This window comes from Oryzias latipes, chromosome 5, assembly GCF_002234675.1.
Source record: "Oryzias latipes chromosome 5, ASM223467v1".
In the NCBI taxonomy this organism is placed as follows: domain Eukaryota; kingdom Metazoa; phylum Chordata; class Actinopteri; order Beloniformes; family Adrianichthyidae; genus Oryzias; species Oryzias latipes.
Window position 1 is genome coordinate 23,291,476 of NC_019863.2, and position 25,678 is coordinate 23,317,153.

At 40.7% G+C, this 25,678-nt stretch overlaps 3 protein-coding genes across 4 annotated transcripts in view; 1 reads left to right on the forward strand and 2 right to left on the reverse strand.

The window, feature by feature from the left end:
* Positions 1 to 4,212: 4,212 nt before the first annotated feature.
* On the reverse strand, positions 4,213 to 6,419 carry LOC101168535 (protein phosphatase 1 regulatory subunit 3D). Its single transcript, XM_004069034.3, has 2 exons — positions 6,189 to 6,419; positions 4,213 to 5,430 (listed from the first exon to the last, which is right to left on the reverse strand). The coding sequence occupies exon 2, from the start codon at positions 5,408 to 5,410 to the stop codon at positions 4,547 to 4,549; it is 864 nt and encodes a 287-aa protein (XP_004069082.1). The 5' UTR covers positions 5,411 to 5,430; positions 6,189 to 6,419; the 3' UTR covers positions 4,213 to 4,546.
* Positions 6,420 to 7,455: 1,036 nt separating this feature from the next.
* LOC101168778 (solute carrier family 41 member 1-like) lies at positions 7,456 to 21,198 on the forward strand. Of its 2 annotated transcripts, none has more exons than XM_004069035.4 (10): positions 7,456 to 7,818; positions 10,320 to 10,427; positions 10,939 to 11,010; positions 11,932 to 12,076; positions 12,166 to 12,312; positions 12,418 to 12,562; positions 12,640 to 12,719; positions 17,433 to 17,558; positions 18,360 to 18,508; positions 18,785 to 21,198. In XM_004069035.4, the coding sequence occupies exons 1-10, from the start codon at positions 7,690 to 7,692 to the stop codon at positions 18,968 to 18,970; spliced, it is 1,287 nt and encodes a 428-aa protein (XP_004069083.3). In that variant the 5' UTR covers positions 7,456 to 7,689; the 3' UTR covers positions 18,971 to 21,198. The 2 variants fall into 2 exon arrangements, with proteins under 2 accessions (XP_004069083.3, XP_020559057.1); XM_020703398.2 differs by lacking the exon at positions 7,456 to 7,818 and adding an exon at positions 8,814 to 9,372.
* Positions 21,199 to 22,195: 997 nt separating this feature from the next.
* LOC101163895 (carbohydrate sulfotransferase 11) overlaps positions 22,196 to 25,678 on the reverse strand; it is a 17,225-nt gene continuing 13,742 nt past the window's right edge. Inside the window, exon 3 of the mRNA XM_004068937.4 lies at positions 22,196 to 23,454. Within this exon, the coding sequence (XP_004068985.1) occupies positions 22,609 to 23,454 (846 nt within the window). The 3' untranslated portion in view covers positions 22,196 to 22,608. The remainder of the gene's footprint in view (positions 23,455 to 25,678) is intronic.

Below are 25,678 nucleotides of genomic sequence, written 5' to 3' on the forward strand. Positions count from 1 at the left end.
CTTGTGTTGCATTTTTTGTAAATAGTCTTTGGATGAGGGGATTTGGTGGTGGATTTGTCCCGGCGAAGGGCAGAATGCGCACATGTAATCCTTTCAGACTCTGCCGGTGAAGAGCAGGTAACAAATCCCGCCAGTTCACCTGCTTCCTCTCAGAGGAATGTTCCGGAGAAATCCGGTGAATCGGGTTGGATTTAGGAATTTTTTTGTTTGGCTCGTGAATCCTGCAGCAGACCTGTTTTGGTCCAAAACCAGCAGAGAAGCGTGGGATGGACTGAGGATGCTCCTGCAGGTAAGGGAGGGTTATCCTCGCCGCCGGGTGTTCTTCACGCCGAGCATATGTTCAGCCGCTCTCGTCAACACTTCCTGCTCCCAAAATAGGCTTTGGATTAATATTGCATGACAGACCACAGGCACTTTTTTCTCTTCAACGGGATTCCATCATAACACCCACACACACAAACCAAAAAATTTTAGCTTTAATTTTCCACAAATTGTTTTTTTCTCTTCAAAATTCATATTTATAGCTGACCATGTTAGAAACGCTTCAAGAGGAAATAAGTGCCTATCCTTCACATAGTGTTACCGTGGCAACTATTCATTGTTAAGGCATTTGCCATTCTAAACATTTGTCTAAAAAAGCTCCCATTTTCCTCCCATCAAGACAAAGTGAGTCAATTCTGGAAATGTTTCCACATAAATGGAGGACGCCACCTGCAGGTAATATATATTACTGCAAAAACCACATGCACAGAATTCTCTGGACATCTGGTTCTAAAGACATGGAGAAAACTTTTCCATCACACAGTTCTCTCTTGGCGCACTCACTGAAACAGTGGTCCCAACCTACTTAATCGTTTTGGGTCATGTGTTTACTGGGTGAAGGTCTGATACATCCTGAACAGGTTGCCAATCTGTTGCAGGGTCACACACTCACACCTAGAGACAATTTAGAGACACCAATTAACCCTTGTGCTATCTTAGATGACCCCACCCTTACATTGACGTGTTCTCCCTACCATGACAAAGGTGGATAAAGGTGGAAAGATTTCATGTAATCCATGGACACCAGTGAGGTTCACAAATCATTGAAGAAAAAAGGTTCAGTGCACTGTCTAGTGGGTCTAGATGACCCAACTCCCAATGGTAAATTGGCTAGGATAGCACAAGGGTTAACCTATGAATCATGCTTTTGGGGAGTGTCAGGAAGCCAAAGGCCCAGAGAAAATCAACGTATGCAAAAGGAGAACAGGCAAAGTCTACACAAAAAAGAACCCAGCTTGGATTTGAACCCGAGACTTCTCGCTGTGAGGCTAACAAGAAGAGCCCACTGCGCAATGATACTGTTTACTATTCGAAAGAAAAATAATCAAAAGCAAAATAGGTTTTTTTCATAACTTAATGAATAAAACATAACTGCAGCGAGGAAATTTGATTTAAGATGCCCCACATTTTTTTGGTATATTTTATGACTTGTGCTAAACTTCCTCTTTGTGAAGCGTAAGACATGGGCTACATATGAATTCTAATACTAAAGTATGTTAATGTATATTAAAAACACTGTTCCTAGCACTGCTCTTTTCTGGACTGAGAGGTCTGAGGTCTTTCCAGGTATCTGTTGTAGCCACTCCTCCAGCTTGGGGGTTACTGCCCCGAGTGCTCCAATTACCACAGGCACCACTGTCACCTTCACTTTCCCTGCTTTCTCCAGTTCTTCTCCGAGTCCCTGGTATTTCTCCAGTTTCTCATGTTCTTTCTTCCTGATGTTTATCCACCACTACAATGTCTGTTGGTTACCATTCTATCAGTCTGGATCTGGAAGTCCCACAGGATCTTTGCCCTCTCATTTTCTACCACTTAAACTTTGGGGTTTCCAGTTCATATTCTGCACAGATGTTCCTGTATATTATTCCAGCCACTTGATTGTGGCACTCCATGTATGTTTTACCTGCCAGCATCTTACACCCTGCAGTTATGTGCTGGATTGTTTCAGGCGCCTCTTTGCACAGCCTATACCTTGGGTCTTGTCTGGTGTGGTAGATCTGAGCCTCTTTTGCTCTGGTGCTCAGGGCTTGTTCCTGAGCTGCCAGGATGAGCGCTTCAGTGCTGTCCTGTAGGCCAGCCCTTTCTAGCCATTGGTAAGACTTCTTGATATCAGCCACTTCAGTTATGGTCCGGTGGTACATCCCATGCAGGGGTTTGTCCTCCCATGAGGATCTGTCCTCCAGCACTGTATCCTCTGCTCTCCATTGCCTGAGACATTCACTGAGCACACTGTCATTTGGGGCCTTGAGCTTGATGTGTTCATGCATCTTGGATGTTTTATCCTGGATAGTGGCTTCTACGCTCACTAGTCCTCAGCCTCCTTCCTTGCGGCTAGCATACAGTCAGGGTGCTGGATTTGGGATGGAACCCTCCATGCATGGTGAGGAGCTTTCGTGTTTTAACATCCGTGGTCTGTATCTCTTCCTTTGGCCATCTTATTATTCCTGCATGTTATCTGATAACTGGCAGTGCGTAGCTGTTTATTGCCCGGGTCTTGTTCTTGCCATTGAGTCGGCTTCCCAGGACTTGCCACACTCAGAGGTATTTGGTTGTTGCAGCTTTCTTTGTTGCCTGCTCCAGGTTGCCATTTGCCTGTGGAATTCCAAGATACTTGTAACTGTCCTCATGACCCCATATGGCGCACTATGTAGTTAGTAGTGATGGAATTGGGACACAGCCAAAGTTCCTTGTTTACATCATGACCTAGCTTGAAACATGGGCTATAGTGTGGGCTTTACATTATTTTTAATTATTTTCTCGTGTTTTCCAAAACAGTTTGTGTAGTTGGAACACGCTCTAAATGTTAGATTAGACTCTCCAGAAAGAACTGGCTAAAGCTTCTATGAAATCAGAGCTCTGGTATCACTGCAGAGTTTGAGGTAAAAGGTCATCGCCGCCTGCGATTCAAAGGTGCGGTGAACATTTGTGCGTTGTAATCCAGCTCCCAATAGGCGGACAAGCTCGGGATGAATGGGGTCAAACTCCACTTGAATGAACACAGATTATCACTCCTGCGTGGTTTGTGTGAAGTCAGCACAGAGCGGGGATTCCTGCCCCGTCGGTGTCGAGTTCTCCAATCAGTAAATGTGGGTCAAGCATGACAACAAAGAGCAAAGGTTCCCAGCAGGTCATCACTGACGTGGATGTGCTTGAATCTGCCCCAAACCAGAACAGGAGCCAGAGGGTTCCTCAGTCCGGAAGTCCTGTTAAGGCCGGAAATTTTTTTACACAATTTTGTCTTTAATATCTTGAATTTCTCTCCTAAATTATTAATTCTTGATGTAAAAAAATGTCTTTCCTTATGAAGTTAAAAAAAAGGAAAAGAAGCATAAATGTGGACATTCATCAAATATTTATGGGAAAAAGTACAATATTTTAAAATGAATAATTAAATGTCCATTTATTTATTAAAGACCCACTTCAATCCTCTTTTGATCCATCTACAAAGTGTTCCCAGTAGTCTTTTAATTATGATTATGCCATTTTTAGCCAAAATCCAAATACCTGTGTAGTTTTCTAGGACATATTTCTGCAGAGCGGCAGTAGATTATTCTCCCACTAGATTACAGCCCCTTACAACCCCAACCCAACATTACCGGTGCAACAAAAACTGCAAGCAATATCAGAGCTGTCCAGCCATACAGCTTTGAGCCAGAAACCAGCTCAGACAAAGAAAACAAAGACGTACACGGATTTGTCTTCAAGTGGATGCATCAGAATGGAGCAGAGCAGGGAGCTTGTGGTCTATTTCTTTGTTACAAATACCTTTTTTTTTATTATCTGCTCCAGATTTACTATGATTTGATTTAAAAAAATACTGCAATTTTAAACATATTTTATTTCTTTACCCTTGTGCTATCCTAGGCACTTTACGTTGGGAGTTGGGTCATCTAGACCCACTAGACAGTGCGCTAAACCTTTTTTCTTCAATGACTTGTGATCTTCACTGGTGTCCATGGATCACATGAAATCTTTCCACCTTTATCCACCTTTGTCATGGTAGGAAGAACACGTCAATGTAAGGGTGGGGTCATCTTGTGGGTCTAGATGACCCAACTCCCAATGTTAAAGTGCCTAGGATAGCACAAGAGATACAAGAAGTTTATCATAGACATTGATCCATGTGTGTTTTGCATATCACATAATAATTTCTTTTGGTAAACATGGGAATAAAAAACATGCTCATTTATTTCTTTTTTTTACCTGAACAAAGTTTACATTGATGGACAATATTTTTGTCACATTTATGTCTATTTAATGTCACTTTTGACCTTTATGTATTTCATTACACTTTTTTTTGTCATTTTTAGGCCTCCATATGATATAAAATATATACTATATTAGGATCAGATTGACTTTTTTAACATTATTTTTTTCTTACAAAATCTTATATTTATGTTGATGTACATTTATAGCATTTCAAGAGTAACATTTCAGGTGAGAAGCAGCTGAAAGAGTTGTGAGATTTTCTGAAACGTGTTCTTCATCGCCCCCGTGTGGCTCTTTAAGTGAAGTGCAGCAAGCTGTCCTCGCACTCTTTTGGCACAGTCACTTTGTAGCTGTGGCACGACAGTTTGTAGTTGCTGCCATTGTTGTTGTCCCAGTAATCGTGTCCTGTGACGTGATACCTGACGGCGAATTCCAGGACGGCTCCCGGCTGCAGGATGAAAGGCGGAACAGGTAGATGGAACCTGAACAAGTCTGTGTCCAGAGCGCTGATGGAGGAGTCCCCCTCGTGGCCCCTCATTACCCAGCATGCTGTTGTGTCTGTGCGCGTTCTCCAGTTGGTGAAGGAGTAAAGAACTTTGACCTCCTTCTCATATGCCAGGTTGAGAACCCGGATGGTGCCAGTTATTCCGTGGTCCGAACATGTCAGCTGCTCCAGACAAACCTTCCGAGAAACCAGGTTTGGTAGGAATTCTGGCTGGGCGGCCATGTTCTCAGGGAAGCACGCTTTGAAATAGGGCAGATTCAGCTCAGGTAGTTTTCCAAAAGCCCTTTCAGAGTTCATCAGCAGCCTGAAAATCACATGCTCTGGCACCAGCGGGTGCTCCTGAACCCTGAAGACCTTGATTTCCTCCAAATCCAGACCCAGAGCATCAATGAAGCGCACACGTGCTCCTCGCAGCTCGGTCCTCCTGACGGAGCCACCGGGCAGGGACTGGGCTCGCCGCCTCATGCTGGTTTTGGCCGTCGTGTCGCGGGAAAAGCCTGGTTTTGACTCCAAAGTCGATGGATGTTGTGGAGGTGGAGGACGAATCCGGATGGGAGTTTTGGGATGCTGAGTTTTGGGATCATAAATATCCCGTAGGCGGATGGTCGTGATTGTCCCACCAGAGCCACCCATACCACCAGCTACCCCTGCCATGCCTCTCGCCTCAAACACACCTGAAAACCAAACAAACCGACACACACCGAGTCATTACAATGTTCACTGAAAAACAGCTGTCATACAGCCAAACCATCAGCAAAATCCAGACAAGCCAAAGACCCACTCCGATCTTCTTTTGATCTTTTTTTTTAAGCATTTCCAGTGTTTTTTAATTATTAGTATGCAGTTTTTAGCCAAAATTTAAAAAGTAATTTTCTAGGGGATAGTTTTGCAGAACCGGCACAATTTCTTTAAACTTTTACCTCTGAACTGTGGGCGGGACTGTTAGCATGAAATAACCCCACCCTCCCTGTGACTGAAAAGCTCACTGTTTTCATACATTCTCCTGCTAGCTTACAGCCCCTCACACCTCCAACGTAACCCTTGTGCTATCCTAGGCACTTTAACATTGGTAGTTGGGTCATCTAGACCCACTAGACAGTGCGCTGAGCCTGTTTTCTTCAATGATTTGTGATCTTCACTGGTGTCCATGGATTACATGAAATCTTTCCACCTTTATCCACCTTTGTCATGGCAGGGAGAACACGTCAATGTAAGGGTGGGGTCATCTAAGATAGCACAAGGGGTAATTACCCGAGCAACAAAAATTGGCGAGCAATATTTGAGTTATCCGGCCGTACAGTTTTAAGCAGAATGCCAGCTCAGACGAGGAAAAGGAAGACATACAGTCTTCGCCGCACTCATCAGAAAAATAGTACAAGATCATGTCAAAAACCCAGAGTGGGTCTTTGAAGAAAACTGAAAAGAACCAGACCTTTACTGTCGTCCTTGTTTTGAGTTTGACCTTGTTGATTATCTGAACCATTTAAACCGATCCAGATGCATGCTCTTTACAAAAAAAAATGGAAACAATGGGAATCCACTTGCAGATGAAGACGAAGACTGGAGAACTCTCAGAACAATAACTAGAAACTGTCAAGACAGCAGGGTCTCCCACTGAGGCTCCGAGCCTTTGAGCTCAGCCTTTGACCTTAACATGAGACTCTGAGCGAGGCCGGGAGCTGAAGGAGGAATATTAATAGCAGCTGGGAGGTTCTCTGTTATTTTTCGGCTCCTGATAGCTACCGACAAAACGGAAAGTGCAATGTCACCAGGCAAGACAGAGAAAATGCCTCAAAAATTAAACTGCTATGTGGTAGAAAAGCATTTTCATCTTTTTACCAAAGGATTTGCAAACAAGACAGTGCACACAACTAATAAAACAACAACCACAAAAGAAATAAGGAGTATTCATGACAAATGTGGAAACTTTCCTGGGAGGGGAACAGATTGACTGAGCTAGTTCAGGTAAAAAAAATAACATCAATTAAAAACAAGCACAACAATTCCATCTGTCATTATTAATTCTGGGCAAAAGATTTAAATTTTTTATTTGGGATTAATTGCAAGATGTTTCTGTGATGAATCACATTTATTTGCATTGCTGACAGCAAACTGCCTCCTGTTTAAATTTAGGAAATGTACTCCTTCAGACTAAAAGGTTAAAAGCTGGATTCAATTATGAATTTACAAACATGCCATTTTCCAAACCATGGGATGAATTTTTTTTTTTTTAATATTTGGTGCTTTTATGTCTAAAAACAACCACTTTAGTCTAACTGGGAACCAGAAATAGATCAAAAATTGTTTTAATTTGAAAAAAAATAAATAAAAAATTTATCTAAAAATGAAAGAAATTCTGGTCACCAAAACATCTTTTCTTGAACTAAGATTATTTTGCTTTTACAAAACTCTCTAGATAAGATTGTTGTTCCTAAAATAAATAAAAAAGGATATTTTTTAAAAACATGAGTCTTTTTACTTTCTCTAAATTTAGTTTTTGCAGTTTTTTCCATTTTAAGCTTTTTAAAAAATAAACATTTATAATAACTAGACTGTTTTCATCATTGAGGAGTGTTCATGGAAAAAAGATTTTATTTTATTACTTCATTTATTAAAAGATTTATAGGACTACACAAAGAGCCCTGTGGAACTCCATTCCTATCATTCACCTTTGAAGTAAAATTGATACTTAAGATTCGTGAATGTATTAGAACTAAGCAGTAATTTGATAAGAAATCTGTATTTTAATGGAGGGTTTCATAACTTTAAGCAAATACCAGCTCAGGTGTGTGACATTCACCTCAGAAGCGTCCAGCTCAGAGGGACAGGCTGACCGGACAAACAGCTGGGTTGGCAGCTGTTTGGGCCGTGTGCACAGAGAGGAGTCGGGGCAGACCTGAAGCTCAGCAGTGGTCCTGCATTTGTTGGAGGGGATGAGAAAGAAGATGCTCCACCTTTCCTGCAGGGAGTCCTCCATGATGATCTGCCTGCAGGTGCTGCCTTCATACCTGCTGGCGGGGCAGGGCATGGTGACGGCCGGCATGCTGCTGGACCGGGTGCAGGTCTGTGCCACTTTTCCCCCTTTTCTTTTATCTTTGAACTTAAATTGTTTAAGTTGTATTAGTAGATACACTTAGAAAGAAGAAACATTGGTATGCAGAATTAAAATGAGAGTAAAATGTTGCATTTATTGAACTTTTACCAAAGTCTAGATTCAGTCTGGACAAAAATTCCCGTTTACTCGACATTTAATGAGCTTCCAGCCAGGGCTGCCTCGACTTTAAAGGTCACTTTGACCAGGAGGCTGTATGAGGTGACTACCCCCCCATCATGACAAATAAACACCACCGATAAGCCCAAACCACCACTTCATATGTATGATTTAATAACAGGTAATCATGTAAACAAAGTGCATTTTAGTGGCAAACTTAGTATTTTAGACCGGATAGATAAAAGTTATTAAATGTCTGTGTTTTCTGTTTCCATTTTTTAGCGATATTTATACAATTTCACACACAATCCACCAGCTCACCACCACAACTAAAATTTTTTTGACCTTTGACCTTAGAAAGCTGTTGCCATCTTGATTAAAAATAAAAAAGATAAAAAGAATACCTTTAGTCCTCTCAACAAATTTAAAGTGTGATGTTCTGTGTGCGTCTCTGGTCCTGTGTGCGTCTCTGCGTATCAAAAAATGAATCTGCTGCACAACCAACAGAGAAGCAGCCATTAAATAAAATTGAATGTAAGAAATTTGAATGAATTGGTCGCACGCTGCTTTGACTGGGGTGGCAGAGGGGGCGTGGAGAGGCCAGCCAGTGAGGAAGGGTTGAAAGGGGCATGGCAGGGGTGGGTAGTGCCTACGAGCAATACAACGATGCTTGCATTGCTGTCCTTCACATGACTGCAATAACTCATCCCTGACATTGTTTGCATTGAAAAATGGCAATGATCAGGTTACTTGAAAAACAAAACAAAACGTCTTCTCGCTGTTTTCTTCAGGATTTAGTTCTGATGGAAGTCAGAAGCAGGAGCTGTAGAGAGCAGAGTGTCCAGGTTTTCTCAAGGACAATGTTCAGATGAGTCACCATCTTTAAATGCTCTCACTCATCCTGTGAGTTTCCCGACCTTCCGTGCTCCTTTGTTCCTCTGTGGTGTAAGCAAAGAAGGAGGGAAAGATGAAATGACGTCAGAAAGAGCGGACAGAAACGGGTCCAGATGGTGTCTGATGTGTTCCGGGCTGCAACCTCCTCACGTGTCGGTGTCAGGTCCAGCACCTGCTGTTGGTCCATGCGTCACACGCTCTGAGCGAGGACAACTCTGTGCAGGAAGGGCGGAGCTAAGAAAGGAAGGGAGAGCACATCTGCAGCCTCCTCCTAACCAGACGCACACATCCAGAAATGAAGAAGAGACTCTGTGGTCGTCAGCACGGCGGTGGGAAGAGTTGCAAGAAGGAGGATGGTTGGAAGCATCCGAGGCCTGAGAAGAAGCTGCTGGCGTTCTGGATGACCTTGTCCCTCAGGACATGGAGCCACTTCAGGAGCACAGAGAGATCCGTCTTCCAGCGCTCGGCCTCTGCCACACGGCTGCTGAAGAGTGAGCCGTGAGCGAAGACGGTGTGTGATTGAGAGTCTGACCTTGCAGACCAGTCAGCTGGTTGGTGTTTGAGCTCCTGAGGTTTCTGGAAAACTTTTGACTTAAACTTTGAATACAAAATACAATCTGAATGAGTACAACATGGAGGGACTCATACTTCTGTTCCGAAGCTTCTAATCTGTCCCGGCCAGGATGAGCTGAGAGATTTGGGTCACTGGTTACTCATCGGACCCTGGAGATTTTTGCTTTTAGCAGCAGATGCTGAGGGTCTCCATCTGCACGATTACCCGCTCAGCCCTCAGCTCCCTTCAGCTCTCATGGAGCATTGCTAAGACCGTTTGGTACTCCGCCGCATTGGAATGTGTTTTCGGGAATACTATGAAGGGAAAACGCAATTAGGAACTTTTGAATTTTACTTAAAGCTCCTCTCCAATGAATATCATGTGTTTTTTTGTGTGTTTTCAATGTATTCTTGTGGCATTTCTCACGATGTAGGAAGAAAATTAACATTGAAATAGCATTTCTGCGTATTTCTTTATTCAAATCATTATGAATCAGGAGCAGATGAAAAAATCTGGCATCTAGGATGAAAAGAAAGTGTTGCTCTGCTGAGATCTCTGAGTGACAGAGTGAAGGTTTTTGGAGGTATTTTCTTTTAAACTAATCGTTTGTAAGTACTTGTTTTTATTGAGCAAATAATGCACTTTTTATTTATTAGTAGCAAACAATTTCAGGATTATGCTTTTGTTAAAACAACAACAAACAGTTTGTTTTACATATTTCTGCTTGTATATTATTTTGTAAAAATAAAATAGTCTGATTTTAGTTGTCTTTTCTTAAAAGCATCCATGCTTTCTGTGGCTGTCAGGCCCTCTGGCAGACTGTTCCACAAACACCGTTCCAAAAGCGAACTACTTCCTCTTTGGTTTTCAAAGATGTTGCATTTGAGTGCTCTTGGGTTTTGCAGCACTGGGAGGTGTTCAGGGAGATCTCGGAGGTGTTCATCATGGTTCCGGCTTTGGTTGGGTTGAAGGGCAACCTGGAAATGACGCTAGCATCCAGACTGTCTACAGCCGTGAGTGCGAGCACACAAACGTACAACAACAAGATAAGAAAGACATTTAGGGGGACTCCAGTCAAGACAAATTATTTAAAAAAAAAAAAGAAAAGTTGTTTCTAAGTTTTTGCAAAAGAATACTTTCATCACAAAGTGAACAGAATCGTGGTTTATTAAAACTCCTCTTTGGTTAGGATGTTGAACTCTTTCAGTGCTTATACCACTAAATTAAGAAGACTTATTTTCTTATTTTTAATATGAAACCACTCCCCCAACTGGTGAGTCAGAGAAACTACAGGAATGCTTGCAAATCTGTTTTTTCTGGCATCACAACCCAAAATTGTTATGTAGAGCCTAGAATAGTATTCTTGAAATAACATTTCTCCAAAGTTTCCATTTACTCACTGGATGCCTATGTTTTTAACAATTTGTATTTGAAAGTCTCCCTCCTGCTTTGACAGTTTTTCAGTGACACTTTGTTCCACATGCTGGTCAAACCTGGTTGCATAACCTTGTCTCCCGTGTGCAGACGAACACGGGGCAGATGGAGGAGCTCAGGCAGCAGCGAAGGATGGTGTTCTGTAATCTGGCTCTAATTCAGGTGACTCTGCATCCACACACAAACACAAAGACTATTTATAGCTTCCTTCATCACGAGTTGCTCTTCTGGCAGTCCTCCAAATAAAGGACATTTGTCTGGATGAGATAGATCGACAATGTCGAAATTGTAACATAAAGACTCCAATGAAAATTGTTTTTAACAGTTTCTTGTGCCTCCTTTCTCATGGAGGACATATATAAAGAAAATTGTGAATCAGGGCAGACGAAAAAAATGACCTTTGACCTTTGAAAAAGATTGTGTTTGTGACATAGACAATACGTTGGGTGGGCCTGCCTTGACTTTAAAATCTGTTATGCTGCGTTCGCATCACCCTCGGGAAATCGCGTTCGAGTGACCACAATGACAAGGCTATGAAAACTTGTGAATGTGCGTTTTGGATTTTCACATTCAAAACCCTCACACTCACGTGTCGCTACTTACATTTTTAAGACCGTTTTCGAGCTCTACATACAAAAGTCATTGAACGCAAGTTGAAGTTTATAGCAGGTCAAACTTTGACCAATCAGGGACTCGGATATTTCCAAACGTTTGCTCCAACCGTTTGTAAATTGAGCATGGAGGAGAAATTTGCCCCGTTTCGACATTTTGTACCAAGCTTCTTCTAACTGTAGGTGTCGGACATGCAGTAGTACCGATAACAACAGTCCAGTGTGAACACTAAAATTTTAAACGCGCGTTCAAGAACCAGCTTCTTTTTGAAATAAGCATTTTTTAGCATTTATTCTCTGTGCTTCGTGTCCATGTTTACTTTCCTCTGTATAATTATGACTGGTTTGAATATTTATTTTTTGTTCCCAGTAAAAAAAGAAAAACTATTGGTTTACTCTAAACTGGTTTCCTGTTTCTCTTGTTTTTATCTCATCCTCTTCTGTGAACTTCTCTGCCCTCGTATGTCTCCAGGTTCAAGCCACAGTTGTGGGATTCTTGGCAGCGGTTGCAGCCGTGGCTCTTGGGAGTCTAACCAAAGGAGGGGTGGATGCCATGCAGGCTGCAGTTCTGTGTGCCAGCAGTGTCACCACAGCATTTATCGCCACGCTCTCTTTGGGTCAGCTAAAGGCACAGTTGACCAAAAAACTAAAAGAGAAAAAAAAACACACACAGGGAGAATGATTTCCAAGTGCAATTTTGTGTCAGGTTTGATCACAGTGGCAGTGATTATCGGCTCTAGGAAGATGGGGATCAACCCTGATAACGTGGCCACGCCCATTGCTGCCAGCCTCGGAGACCTCATCACCCTCTCTGTACTTGCTGGAGTCAGCAGCATCTTCTTCACTTACAAAGGTTCCTCACTGCACTACACAGTCTACCCGCTAGAGGGCAGAAACGTCCTCTCTGCATTCAAAGGCCTGCTCAGGTGTTTTAGTTAAATCTGTTACATTGCTCCAGATGTGTGGTGCCTCACCTTGGTGGTGAGCGTTTTCTTCCTGCTTCTCATCCCGGTATGGGTCGCCATGGCGAGCCACTCCCCACCCATCAGGGAAGTCCTAAAGTCAGGTTGGCAGCCGGTCATTTTGGCCATGTTTATCAGCAGGTGAGCCCGTCTGTCATCAAAATGTTTCCTAATCAGATCAGTTTAACCAACATTGAATTTTTAATGTTGTTTTTCAGCATCGGTGGTCTCATTCTGAAAAAAACTGTGAGCGATCCAGACTTTGAAGGCATGGCGGTGTTCACTACAGTCATTAACGGTAAATTAAAAAACTCATGAACAGGATTTATTATTCTAAACCTAAAATTGTCAAGTCCAGTTTGTCGGGCAGTAAAACACAGAAAAAAACAATAACAGACAGTCTGAAAATGTTGGTTCTGAAAAAAAAAAATCGTCAACATTTCAATCACAATAAAAAATATTCATTTTATTTCAATAAGTTTTCCAAGCATGATAGGGTCACTCCAAGTCGTCCATTTTACTTGCTTTTACATGCAACCGCTGTAGATACCATAACCATTCGGCCTGCAACAACCGTTCCGGGTCCTTCGACTAGTGATGACGTCACATTATGTGGTTGGCTGTCCGCTGGTACCATGATGTATCAGATCCAAAAGTCATTGAACGCAAGTTGAAGTTTAAACCAGGTCAAACTTTGACCAATCAGGGACTCGGATTTGTCCAAACGTTTGCTCCAACTGTTTGTAAAATAATCATGGAAGAGAAATTTGCCCCGTCTCTACATTTTGTACTAAGCTTCTTCTAACTGTAGGTGGCGGACATGCAGCAGTACCGATAGCAACAGTCCAGTGTGAACACTAAATTCTAAAAGCGCATTCAAGAACCAGCTTCTTTTTTAAATAAGCATTTTTTAGCATTTATTCTTTGTGCTTCATGTCCAGGTTTACTTTCATTTTTAAACTTATGACTGGTTTGAATATCTAAAAATTGTCATGTTGCTCTGGACAAATTACGATACTACCATAGAAGAAGATATTATGCGGTCCGTTGTGAACAAACAGAGCTCTGACATAGAGATTATCATTTAGATTATCTTCTAAACGTGCTTTTATTATTATGATTATTATTAAGTGCATTTGCAGCCGAACGGTCTGCGTTCTGAACCCTTCTCCGGACCGCACACTATAACAAAGCACCTTCCCTGCCTGCGAACACGAAGCTATTAGACTCCAGCTGCTCTGCTCAGAGACACGGTTCGCTCGTGTGGAGCAGCAGATTCATTCTAACAGCCACAGATCTTTTTATAAAGTGGGTTGTGGCAAAATCTCTCTATAAACACTACAAAGAATAATGTCAGACACAACCTATGAGGGAAAAAATCGTAAAGTGAAAATATGTAGAGCCCGAACAGATCTCCCCGCTATATAGTTTGTCCAAGTGGGGCTGCCGTAGTGTGACGTTATCCTCAGTCGACAGGACCGCGAACGGTTATTGCAGGTCGAATGGTTAGGACACCTGCGCGGCAGCCATTGCTAATCAATTATGTCAACATTGAAAGCTTATGGACAAATGAAAAAAACAAACAAAAAAAAATTAGGTTGATAGGTTAAAAAAAAGTAAAGATCTTTAAGTAATCCTGTTGGAACAGTTGTGCTGTAATACCCAACAGACTTTAAAGACAAGACAGCGTTTCCTCTCTTTATTAAGATTCACCTTTCCCAATGTCGCTGTTTGTAGGTTTTTTTAGGTGCAAATTCGCTTGCTTTTTTTTTTTAAAGCACATCCTGATCTGTCTCCTGATTGGCTGTAGGTTTTGTCAATCAATCTCCTCTGTACAGACGGATTTTAGTTTTCCAAATTCACATAAATCTTTGATCGCGATCAGACCTTTGTTTTCCTACTAGACTCATTTTTTAATAAATCTTTGAACTGAGCGTTTAAACGGAAAAAAAGTGAAAAGTTTAGGACATGTTGCAAAAAGCATATTTGTTAATGAAGGTTAGCAATGTTTTCTTTTGAGTAAAAATCTCCCAAACATCACTGGATTTTAATGTTCATAATTTCTTTATTTTTGTACAAACATGTTTAAGAATATTTGTAAAAAATAGTTTGAGCCCTTAAGCTAAAAAAAAGCTTGTTTCGTTTTAGCAGGAGCAACATACACAACGTGAAAAAAGTGTTACATGTCTTATTTGAGGATTTTCTTGCAGAATTTTGACAGAATCTCTCCCAGATTTGAGTCCGGACTTTGACCACACATCACCACACTCCTACCACCATGCATACATGCTTCTCTGATTTTGTTTTGTGTTAGACAGCATGCTATTTTTTTCCGCATCCCTTCACAGAATATTTGTCTAAAAGTTTTGCTCTCAGTAAAAGAAAAAGAAAAGGTTGGTTTATTCAGCAGCGTCTTTCTCCTCGGCTTTTTCTTCTTGACTGTGTTCAAATGTTTATCCAAAGTCTCTTCTTGCATCATGAACTCAGACGTTAAGTAAGCTCTGTGCTTCTTTCCATGTAATCTTGCTTCTTTTACGACCCTCTGGATGAGTCGTCTTGGCGTGATCAGCTGTTTTTTCCTGCATCATAACATAAATATTGTGAGCATTCCTCGAAACGGCCTCATTATGTGTCCAAGTCTAACAGCGACGCTCTTTATCTTTTGCCATCTCTCGCTCTGCAGCAGCTGCTCCACATTCAGGACTAAAAATGTTGGAGCTGGGGAGTCATCCGGTTTCACCACATAATTTATGCGATATAGATATGTTATATTTATAAAATCCATCCCTCCGTTTACTAAAATTGCTAAATCCCTCTTGGGGTCACAGGGTTGCTGGAGCCTATCCAGCCACTGCTGGGCAAAGGAGGGGTACACCCTGAACAGTTTGCCAGTCAGTAGTTTAAAATACAAACAAGTAAATTTTTAGTCATGCCCCTGACTGGTTTGTGAAAAGATCTGTCTGCTGCTTCGCTTCCACAAACTCTGCCTGTCAGAGCTGGGGACGGTTTTAACTCCAGAACCAAGATGTTCAGCAGTCACGAAGCGATCTTTTCTGACTTCAGCCTGGAGCCGGAAACCTGAGCAGAATGAGAAATGACCCAGAGTTCATTGGTTCCTGTGCCGCCTCAGCAGTGCGCATTAGCATTCCACTTCATCCCTCTCCCCTCATGCCTTGTTGACTGGAAACCCTCGGGCCGTTTTCTTCAATCGATCCATTGTTCTTTTGGTTTTGCACCGGATGAACGGTTTCAGGACAAACAGGAAAGACACCTTTGCAGATATGTTTGGACAGAAAACCCCTAAAGCTTCCAAGACTGCGATAAACCCCTCCAAAATAGAACCATTAAAGAAAGTCTGATCATCTTTTGATCTATTTTTAAAGTGTTCCCGGTGGGCTTTTAATTATGATAATGCTGTTTTTAGCCCAAAAAGTACTTGTTTTTGTTTTGGCTGCCTAAGGCTCTCACAAGTTTGGATGGTTAAGGATATCAAAAACCAGATGTGCAAATGGGAAAAAGGAAATATCACACAAGTCTGCAAGAACTTTCAAACCTTTTGCAAAAGGGAGAGCCAGTTGCATCCGTAGAAAATGTGCTTCGCTTCTGCTCTGATCTGAACTGCTTGGAGTCCCCCCCTTACAGCAAGCAGGTCTTATTACCCAATCTGTGTAAATCAAGTCTTGGTATACAATGGCTCTGTGTCCATCCTTAGAAGCACAAGGTTAAGACACCAGCTGTTCCTGGTACGAATGACAGTTATGACCGCATCACCTCGGCACAGACAAAACACAGATGCAGGTTTCACCACTTACTTCACAGAATGTTCATGTCTTTAAAGAACCAAGTGAATGCATAATTAAAAGTGTAATAAAATGCGTGATCATAAAATTCGTAATCATGCCACATTTTCTAGGACATAGTTTCTGCAGAGCGGCCGAAGTTCAACAGAAATTTGCCTCTGAATTGTTGGTGGGACCAGTGGCATGGAGCAACCTGACCAATATTGGAGCTATCCAGCCATACAGTTAAGACCCAGATTTCAGCTCAGACGAGGAAAACAAAGACAGACATGGATCTATTTGACTGCAAGTGGATGCTTCAGAGTGGAGCGGAGCAGGAGCTTGTGGCCCACCTAGCATATTTTCTAGGTTAAACAACTAGTTTTATACAATAGAATCCTTTTCATCAGCTCCTGGTTCACAACGATTGGGATGAACAAAAACTCAGGAATGCAATATTAGTCTCAACTTTCTGAATATATATCCTCAATCATCAGAAAAATACCACAAGAACAGGATAAAAACATCAAAAACACAATTTTTATTGGAGTGGGTTTTTAAAGGACATTAACTTCATTAAAAGGTCAAAAACTTAACATATCAAAGCAACCAGTAAGCATTTTGCACCGTTTCTTTTTTTCCTTGTAAATGTTTTTTCTTGCCTTTACTTTGCACATTTTGTCCTCTTTTTAATGTCTTGTCCATCTTTTATTATGTCTCGCAGCAGTCCTGGAATGCAACGACCTTATTGTTTACAGCATTCTTCTTTCTTAGTGCGCCTTTAAACGAAGATTTAATTCCCACCAAATGTTAAAAAAAAAAGAGAGAAGAAAAATCACAAAATGTGCAGACCTACCTGCTGAAAATGAGTTTTGGGTAAAGTAAACGCACATCTACACCCAAAAAGAGATGACATAACTGCATGAGACACCATCAGAAACACAGATGAGGCCAAAATCAGATCATGTATTGGGAATATGGCGTCTGCAGGCCATTCAACGCCGCCCACAAGTTTAATTTTTCTCTCTTTTTTTCCCCTGTGCATTTGATATTTAAGCTTTCCTGAGCAGGATAAAAAAAGTCTGTCCTATCCATCTCATCTTTCTTTTCTCACCTTCATTTACGTAGTGGCTCCCTGGTGTAACATTTTTTGTCAATGGCTCCCTTGAGAGCTTAAAAGCCTCGCGTTGACTTGCAGCCATGTTTTTTGGGGTTTTGTTACACCTCTGTAGGGGTTGGGGGAAATCTCGTGGCCATTCAAGCAAGTAGGATGTCAACGTTCCTCCATTCCTGCAACGTTTCCGGACCTCTTCCTTTCAAGATGAGTTCTGGACCATGCATTACCTTCTGTTCTGCAGGTAAGACCGAAAATATCACATCCATGCACGCAACTGTGAGGGCTCTGCAATCTTTAACGCTTAAAGACCCATTTGGGCCAGTTGCAGCGAGAGCAAGTCTCTTAACATTTTTGAAAAAGACACTTTTTATATGTTTTTGTGGTCATTAAGCCTTTACATTTATAAAATGTAGCTTTTAAATATTTACAATAATTACATTTTGACAGTGTTCCATGTTTCTATAGATAACAATTTTAGCTTTTTATACTTTTGACAACACCACATACAATTTCCTTTTCAAAATAAAATTCTCTCAAATAGGATCCTCCTACAGCAGCAGGGTAGCTTGAATTTAAGAATATTATTTTTTCTGTCATTATTACTTTAGTGCACCTTCATCCTTTAACTATGGAATATTTTAATCTATTCATCTACATGTAATTATGTACTTTTAGAAAGAGTTTTACTCCTTATTTCTAGTTATAAACAACACTGTAGATTAAATCTTTTACCATCATTTTGATCATGTATCTGACATGGTAAAAAATCTAAACATAAAAAGGACAAAACTTTATTTACTAAAACAAATTAACCTAAAGTACAAATGTTCAAATTGTTAGCATTTTTCTTCAAAGTCAAAGAGCCACAATAGAAGGATATGAGAGCCGCATGTGGCTCTTTTAATAAATTCCTGCTTTTATTTATAAATGAAAGCAACTTTTTAAAGCTTGCATGGTGTCCTCCTAAAACGTTGTGGGAGTCGCATTTTAAACCACAGACATTTGTTTTGCCTCAAAGGTGTTTTTTTTGTGTCTCATCCAGATGTAAACTCCAGATCAGCCCGAATACTGGCCTCTCTTGTTGTGCCGGGTCACCTCTTTTTCCTCTACACAGTGCACCTCCTGCAGGGAGGCCACGTTGCCATGACGCCCACCTTCATCCTGTGCTACCTGTCTGCAGCTCTTCTCCAGGTGAGAACAGGTTATGTGTGAAATGTTTCAAACCATGAGAGTAAAATAGTTAATGAAAAGCCTCTAGAACTGTGTTCATATTGATCCAGGAGTTTGGCTCATAATTTATATTTATAGTTTCAAAAGATCAATTTTATAATTGATGCACATATTGAACAAGCAAAAATGTTTAACCTTGCAAATAATGTTTACAGTTTTCAGGCAGAAAAAAAAGCATAAAATCAGTTGTTGAAGTCAAAAGCCAACAGTAAATGTGGGATTTTCTCCTTCCAAAAGGTTCTGGTTCTGCTCATCACAGCTCGCTTAATGGTGGGCTGGCTGTGGAGAAGAGGACTGGATCCAGATAATTACTCCATCCCGTACCTCACAGCTCTGGGGGACCTGCTGGGGACCGGCTTATTGGCTCTCAGCTTCAGATGTGTTTTGATGATCAACTCCACCAGACCCTCAACTGCAGTTTGACACTTTTTGTGTGTGTATGTGTGTGTGTGTGTGTGTGTGGGCGGGGGGGGGGGGGGGTTCTGCCCCCCCAAAAGTTCTGTGACGGTAGACGAATTCCAAACCATTCTTAAAGACCCGTTCTGATGAAAATGGTGCTTTTAACATGTTCTTCTGGCATTTTGCCAACGATGGAGGATACATATTAAGAAAAATAAGCTTAAATTTGTATTTCTAAATATTTCTTTATTCAAATTGCAATGAATCAGGTTTGATGTTTGAAAAAGAGTATATTTATGAAATAAGAAAATAAGCTGGGAGACAAATCAGTGTGCATCAAAGCTCTAGTCACAAGCAACTGTAGACCACAATTCATTGCGTTTGAACAGTTTATCATTTAAACTAAATTAGAAATCATTTAACTTTTTCATCATCAGAACACAATGGATTCATACATTTTCTTTGTACAATATTAGGTTTTTACTTTAGCATATGGGTGATGTCATATTTGCTGTGTTAAAAAACAAAAACAAAAAACAAAAGTGGTTGTGTCCATATTGCATTATAATCCAGGGCACTACTGTAGATTGTCCCACACTTTCTTTTAGGGGTTAGACAGTAGTGGAGGAATTCCTACAGTTCCATAATGGCCAAGGAGAATTTCTCCATTTGCTTCTTCTCACTTAAATGGACGTAAAATGTGGATTTATCTGTGGTTTACTGTTTTTAACATCAGTTTTTTAAAGATGTTTTTCTATATCATCTTTATATTAACATAATGTTGTTAAGACACATACATTTGAAGCTGATGTAGTTGCATATATTTGCTAGTAGATTAAAAATTGGATTTTTAGCTGGTAATCTTGAAAAAAAATAAAAATAAACAATTCAATGTCATGTCAAGAATTAGAGGTGAAGGACCCAAAATGCAGGAGACCAGGCTCAGTGGCAGAAATGTAAATATTTAAGAGCAAAACTTTAACCTGACAAAAACCACACAGAAACAAAAAAGAAGTGACAAAACAGAGATGATGTAACCGCAAACAACTGCAAAGCGGACACTTAAATACACTGAGGATCATTAACTCCCATCAAAACAGCTGTGGATGATTGGCTACCTCAACCTGCTGTGACTGATCACCAAAAACCAAACTACAGAACTCAATCCTCACCAAGGTTTTTTTTTTTCCATTTGAACAGATTTATATTGAGCTGAAATAGAAAAAAACAGATCCATTTAAAAGTCTAAAGGTGTGACAAAGCAAACAGAGAAGCAGAGCTCTCCTCAGTCATGTAACCTTTAGGAAATGTTGGAACTGCAAGCACTGACACTGTAGCCTCCGAATTTCAAAAAGCTGCATTCAATGTCAGCTGATGAGAGCGCGGTAAAAGAAATTTCTGATACGTTCGATCAGTTCTATGTTGCCAACACAAACACCCGTCCGTCCATCCAGCAGACTTCTGATAATAAAACAAGAAAAAAGTTCCTCATGAAATGGATTTATTTATTTGAAAGTTAGGGGACATAATTATGTACCTGCTGTTGTGGGATCAGAAAAGACAATTACAAAAAGAGAAAAAACAATAAATAAAATGTTTCATAGTAATAAAAAAAATCCCTTCCTACAGTATCAAAAAAAGATGATATCGTCACAGTTATGAACGTTGATACTTTCGCCTGAAGACAAAGTAGAGCTCATTTATGGTTCTGCGTCAGGCCCAAGAAGACCCCGAAAGACATGATCAATAGACAGGAACTTTACTGGATTTGATTGGGCGGAGTTGATTTCTGGAACTCCAAACTCCAAATAGGAGAGGTTACTTCACCAACTCAAACCTGGCTCCTAAAATAATGAAAGACTTTCTTAGTTTCTGCAAAGTATTTTGTTTAAAAAAGGAGGGACTCTTTCAACTTTAGCCTCCCAGGTTGGTAAGAACTAAATCCCTATATCTTCTGAATAAATAAAAAGCTGTTATAATGTTTATGTATAGATGAATAGACTTTGAAAAAATGTTAAAAATGACAAGTTGTGGAAGTGTATTATCAAGAATTGAGGAAAATACTCTCAAAAAAACATTCCAACTTTAATAAATAAATTTGTTAATAAATTCAATTTAGTCAATCAAAAATTGTTTACATTTATACTAAAAACCAAGTAAATGAATTGTTTTATCATAATGTTAATAAGCATTTGCTATTATTGATTTACTCTCCGTTTAGTGTTATTTGATGTGTACTTTTTTGGCACAGAGCAACACCTGCATACTTTAAACCAATTAAATAAAAGTTTGGTTGACAAATTAGAAAAAGAGAGTTATGACTTGTGTTTTCAGACAAGAACATTTTCTCTGTATTTACTTATTTCGCAGCTAAAGTATATCAAAAGGAATACGTCTAATTTTACGCCAGCAAACAGTTTTGTTTTGTATTAGTTTAAATGTCTATTTTTACTCTGACCCACTTCTCTTGTTCTTTTCACTTCTCACTGTCTCATATAGTTTTTCTAATGCTGTCTGGTTGGTTAAAATGCTTCTTTTTGATTGGTCCAGTGTTCAGAACTGGAACCCAAAATTGTTTCCGTGCACAGAAACACGAATGGGTAGAGGGGGATTTGTGAGCATGCACGTAAGGGATAATAGCCACGAAGTGTGCATTATCAGAAATGAATGCACACTTCGAAGGGGCATTATCCCGCTTCTACCATGGTCACTTACAAAAGAAATAAATATTAAATCAGTTTTTTGTACTTTATTCTTGTTATTTTTTCGGTTTAGATTGCTTTTTTGTTACGTGGTGTTGTCACGGTAACATGACAACAAGCTGCACCGACAAAGGAAAGCGATATATCCTGATCATAACGATGGGTTGAATAAAGAATCAGTTCAGAGAGAAAGTTCACCTCTTAGCGGTTGTTTTTGTCCAGATGATGAAGCTAAAGTTTGTTTTAAAGAGGCCAGAGCAGTGATATAGAACATTTAGGCTATGTGACCGGAACTTCTTTTTTTAGGCGTGCATTGTCACTGTGGATTCTCACTTTTTAATCCACAAAAAGCAGCCAATCAGAATTGATTATTCACCCGGACCATGGTATAAATTAGTTTATTTACTCGTTAATTTATAATTTATATATTTAATACAAAGTTGTATTCCATTTAAACCGTCACCATTGACGATGTTTAATGTCCCTATGTACCACTGCATTCTGGGACATTGGCTCAATTAAATGTAGGTAATGGTTGTTGATTTAATTTTTTCATGCTTCTATGCCCAGTTAATGCCACATTTCTGTATTTCCATTCTAAATTCTGCAGTTTTTATGAAATGGCGAATACGGCGCCTTCGATATCGACGCAGAACCATAAATTTGACTTAAGGCTCCCGATCCAAGGCACACATGTTTGGAGACATTCACTGTCTGAATATAAAAGGAAAACTTTGCCCATCGGGCTACTGCAGCTTGCAAAGACAACACTTGTGTGCAAATTAACTTTGGAAACAGCAGAAAATAATTAAAGAGTTGAAAAGCGCGACTGGACATCGTTTCACACATTCACAACCAGTGACCAACTTTTCCCCCCCTATTATTAAGTCATTATGTCTTTTGTTCGTAATCAAGCCTACGGAACCCCACTACCCCCTTGATCAGACCTTGTTTAAAACCTCATCTGAACTTGAGATATGTTGGCATAGAATAGTTGAAGAGCAGGAAGTCCATGCGATAGAGGTTGTACAGCCTCTTTTGGTAAAAAGGGCTGATATTGTGGAAGAACTGAGCCGCCATGTCTCCTGTAGTCCGGGTGCTTTTGGACGAGGCGGGGAAGCTGACCTGGTCCTCCACCCCAGCCACCTGCAGCACGTAGCGGGAGTCCTGCTCCAGCGTCTCGTATTTCCCTACCACGTCGTAGTGGATGAGGCAGGGGTGGCACAACGAGTGCACGCGCTCCCAGTGTTCGTTAAAGGGCTCTTCTCGCTGAGTGGCTGGGTCCACCAGGTAATACACAAACTCCTCAAAGGAGACGTCGTTTCCCTTCTCCAGAGCTTCTGGCTCCGGGGCCACCCTGTGCCGCCTCACTATCTTGGTGCCATAGCGCTTGTGGAAAGCGGTGTTGTAGCTGCGCGTGAACTTGTTGCGGTACGCGGACACCAGCCGCTCGAAGGGCTCACGCACAAAGATGAACTTCAGATACGAGCGCAGGCGCTGGTTGATCTGGGAGGTGGAAAACTCGGAAAGCATGCGAAGGTTTCCTGGGACGTGGGCTTCGTTGGCGGGGATGGCAAGCGGGTCTCTTTGGGCCCCAGAGGCGCCAGTCAGAACCATGAGGACCCGCTTCCAGTTGGTACAGGCCACTTTGGGCACGTAGCAGTACAGCAAGCCATGCTGGTCGTCCACGATGATGTGTTTGAGGTCTTCGGGGATGAGGACTCGCCGTTTGCGCGTGTAGGCGCGGCACGCTTCCTCCAGCAGTTCCCTACGACCTTGATGGATAGCTTGCACTGCCGACTCAACCTGCAAGAGACAGAAAAAGCGAAAAGTTTTTATTATGATAAACCTCCTTCCCCAAAGGGCTGATTTCTCTCTGCAGTGCAGCTTTGTTACGCTGCGTTCACACACAAAAATTGAACCATCATTATTCACTTGCAATGTTTACATCGCCTCCATCATCTCAGTCCGTCAACAAAAACCGTACGCAAAAAGCCGGAGAAACAGGAAACAGGTCCAGGTTTCAAGCTAAAAACTTCCGTTGTATTTTCAAAATAAGAATTTATAAAACGTTATTAAACTTTTAAGGTGACATGCCCATGCAATAAAACACGTTAACCCTTGTGCTATCTTAGATGACCCCACCCTTACATTGACGTGTTATGCCTACCATGACAAAGGTGGATAAAGGTGGAAAGATTCCCTGTAATCCATGGACACCAGTGAAGATCACAAATCATTGAAGAAAAACGGTTCAGAGCACTGTCTAGTGGGTCTAGATGACCCAACTCCCAATGGTAAAGTGCCAAGGATAGCACAAGGGTTAATACCATGGATAATACCTGCATCCATGTTTGCCAGGGTTGGCGAAAGTTTAATTTTGGAAGCAGAAATCATCATTTAAGACAGAAAACATGTATTTTAAAAGGACTCAGTGAGGACGGAGAGGGCTTGGGGCCTGATGGACATTTTGTTAGACATTATTACTAACATATTTCATTGCACTACTACAGAGTTTGTTGCAGATTTTGAACTAGATAAAAACTCACTTTGAGATTTAGAAGCTCCAACTTTGTCTTAAAACACCAGAGAATCCTATGAAAACTATACAAAGGTCGTTAATATGTCTGCTTTTTTTTCCTAAAAAATATTACCAACTTTCTTACTTTCTAAATATCAAAACCAACTGCAAGCAGATAGTTTATTTAGAAGAAAACAAAAAGGCACAGATATTTAATTGGAATTTTTTTTACTCAAATTTAAATAAATTCTGCATCTCTGGTGGTCTTTATTAATGGTCCACCCATAAAAAAAGAGGTCAACCAGTTCACTCCGCGTCTACGGAATCATACGGACACAAGTGTCTTATTTAGGGCTCTGGTTTGGCGAGCTGGCTCCCCTCTGCAGCGGTCAGGTCGAGTGTGTGTGGATCTCTGTGTTTGTGCTCGCCCCTGGACGTTCAGAGGAACTCCAGAAAATCAACACTGAGTGGAACGAGTGTGTAAAACCACACAGTTACCGAGTTCTTAGAATATCAATAAGTTGTCCATAAACAAGCATACCTTTGAAAGGGATGAGTAAAATGTCCTTTTTTATAGTAAATTTGGCTTTTTTATCAAAACTTTACTAATATTTCATAATTAAACAATGGTAAAAAATACTGCTGTTCGTTAATAAGAACCACTATGTCGAGCAAACTATTGCTCTTAGCTAATTACCGTGTTCCCTTGCTGTATCGCAGTTCACCTTTTGCAGTTTTGCTGTATCACAAATTTCTTTGGGTTCAATTTTGCATGCTTTTTAAAAAAAGACTAAAACATTACGGTTATGCGTTCTGATTTGTTGTTGTCCTTGTCCATCAATCTCCTCCATGCCCTGTTTCCTGTACAGAATTCAGATTGCCAAATCTACATAAATCTTTCTATATCGATCAGATCTTTGTTTTCATTCTTTATTACAGGACGTATTTTTCTACGAAGGCTTAAACTATCAAAGTTTAAGCAAAAGAGAAAAGTCTGAAATTGTTCGTGTCTGTCTGAAAGTGGTAGTGATGGGTTTTACAGCCTATAATCCTACATCATGGATTTCACCAATTGCAGGTTATTTTCAGATTGTAACCCCTGTAATAAACGAGGGATCCTTTGTGATGATATTATATCTCATTACTTTGAATGCTGTGCCCTTCTTTTTTTGAGCCTTCAATGCTGTTTCCATCCATGTGACCAGACTCAAAGCCACTGACTGGCCAGATAATATCCTGGATGCATCTTTTCTTTATAGGGTGAATAAAAAAAAATGTTTTCCTACAAAACAGATATTGAATAGAGCCATCTAGTCCTCTTTGGTTCTATTTGACTGAATTTGTACACCACCCAGACAGGGGTGGTTGGATTTCCCTGCTTTAGTTACCATTGGAGAAAACTAGAATCTAGAGATGCAACAAGGGATGCATCTTAATTTAGGATTCAGTCATTTAATCCTAAGTGAATAACTATTTTTTGCAGACTATAGGTCACTCTGGAGTATAAGT

Bases quoted from the DNA above. Each gene is read 5' to 3' on its own strand.
- LOC101168535 (XM_004069034.3), bottom strand. From the start codon at position 5,410: ATGGCAGGGGTAGCTGGTGGTATGGGTGGCTCTGGTGGGACAATCACG.
- LOC101168778 (XM_004069035.4), top strand. From the start codon at position 7,690: ATGAGAAAGAAGATGCTCCACCTTTCCTGCAGGGAGTCCTCCATGATG. The intron at 7,819-10,319 runs GTCTGTGCCACT...TGGGTTTTGCAG, and splicing joins TGCTGCTGGACCGGGTGCAG to CACTGGGAGGTGTTCAGGGA. The intron at 10,428-10,938 runs GTGAGTGCGAGC...TCCCGTGTGCAG, and splicing joins CATCCAGACTGTCTACAGCC to ACGAACACGGGGCAGATGGA.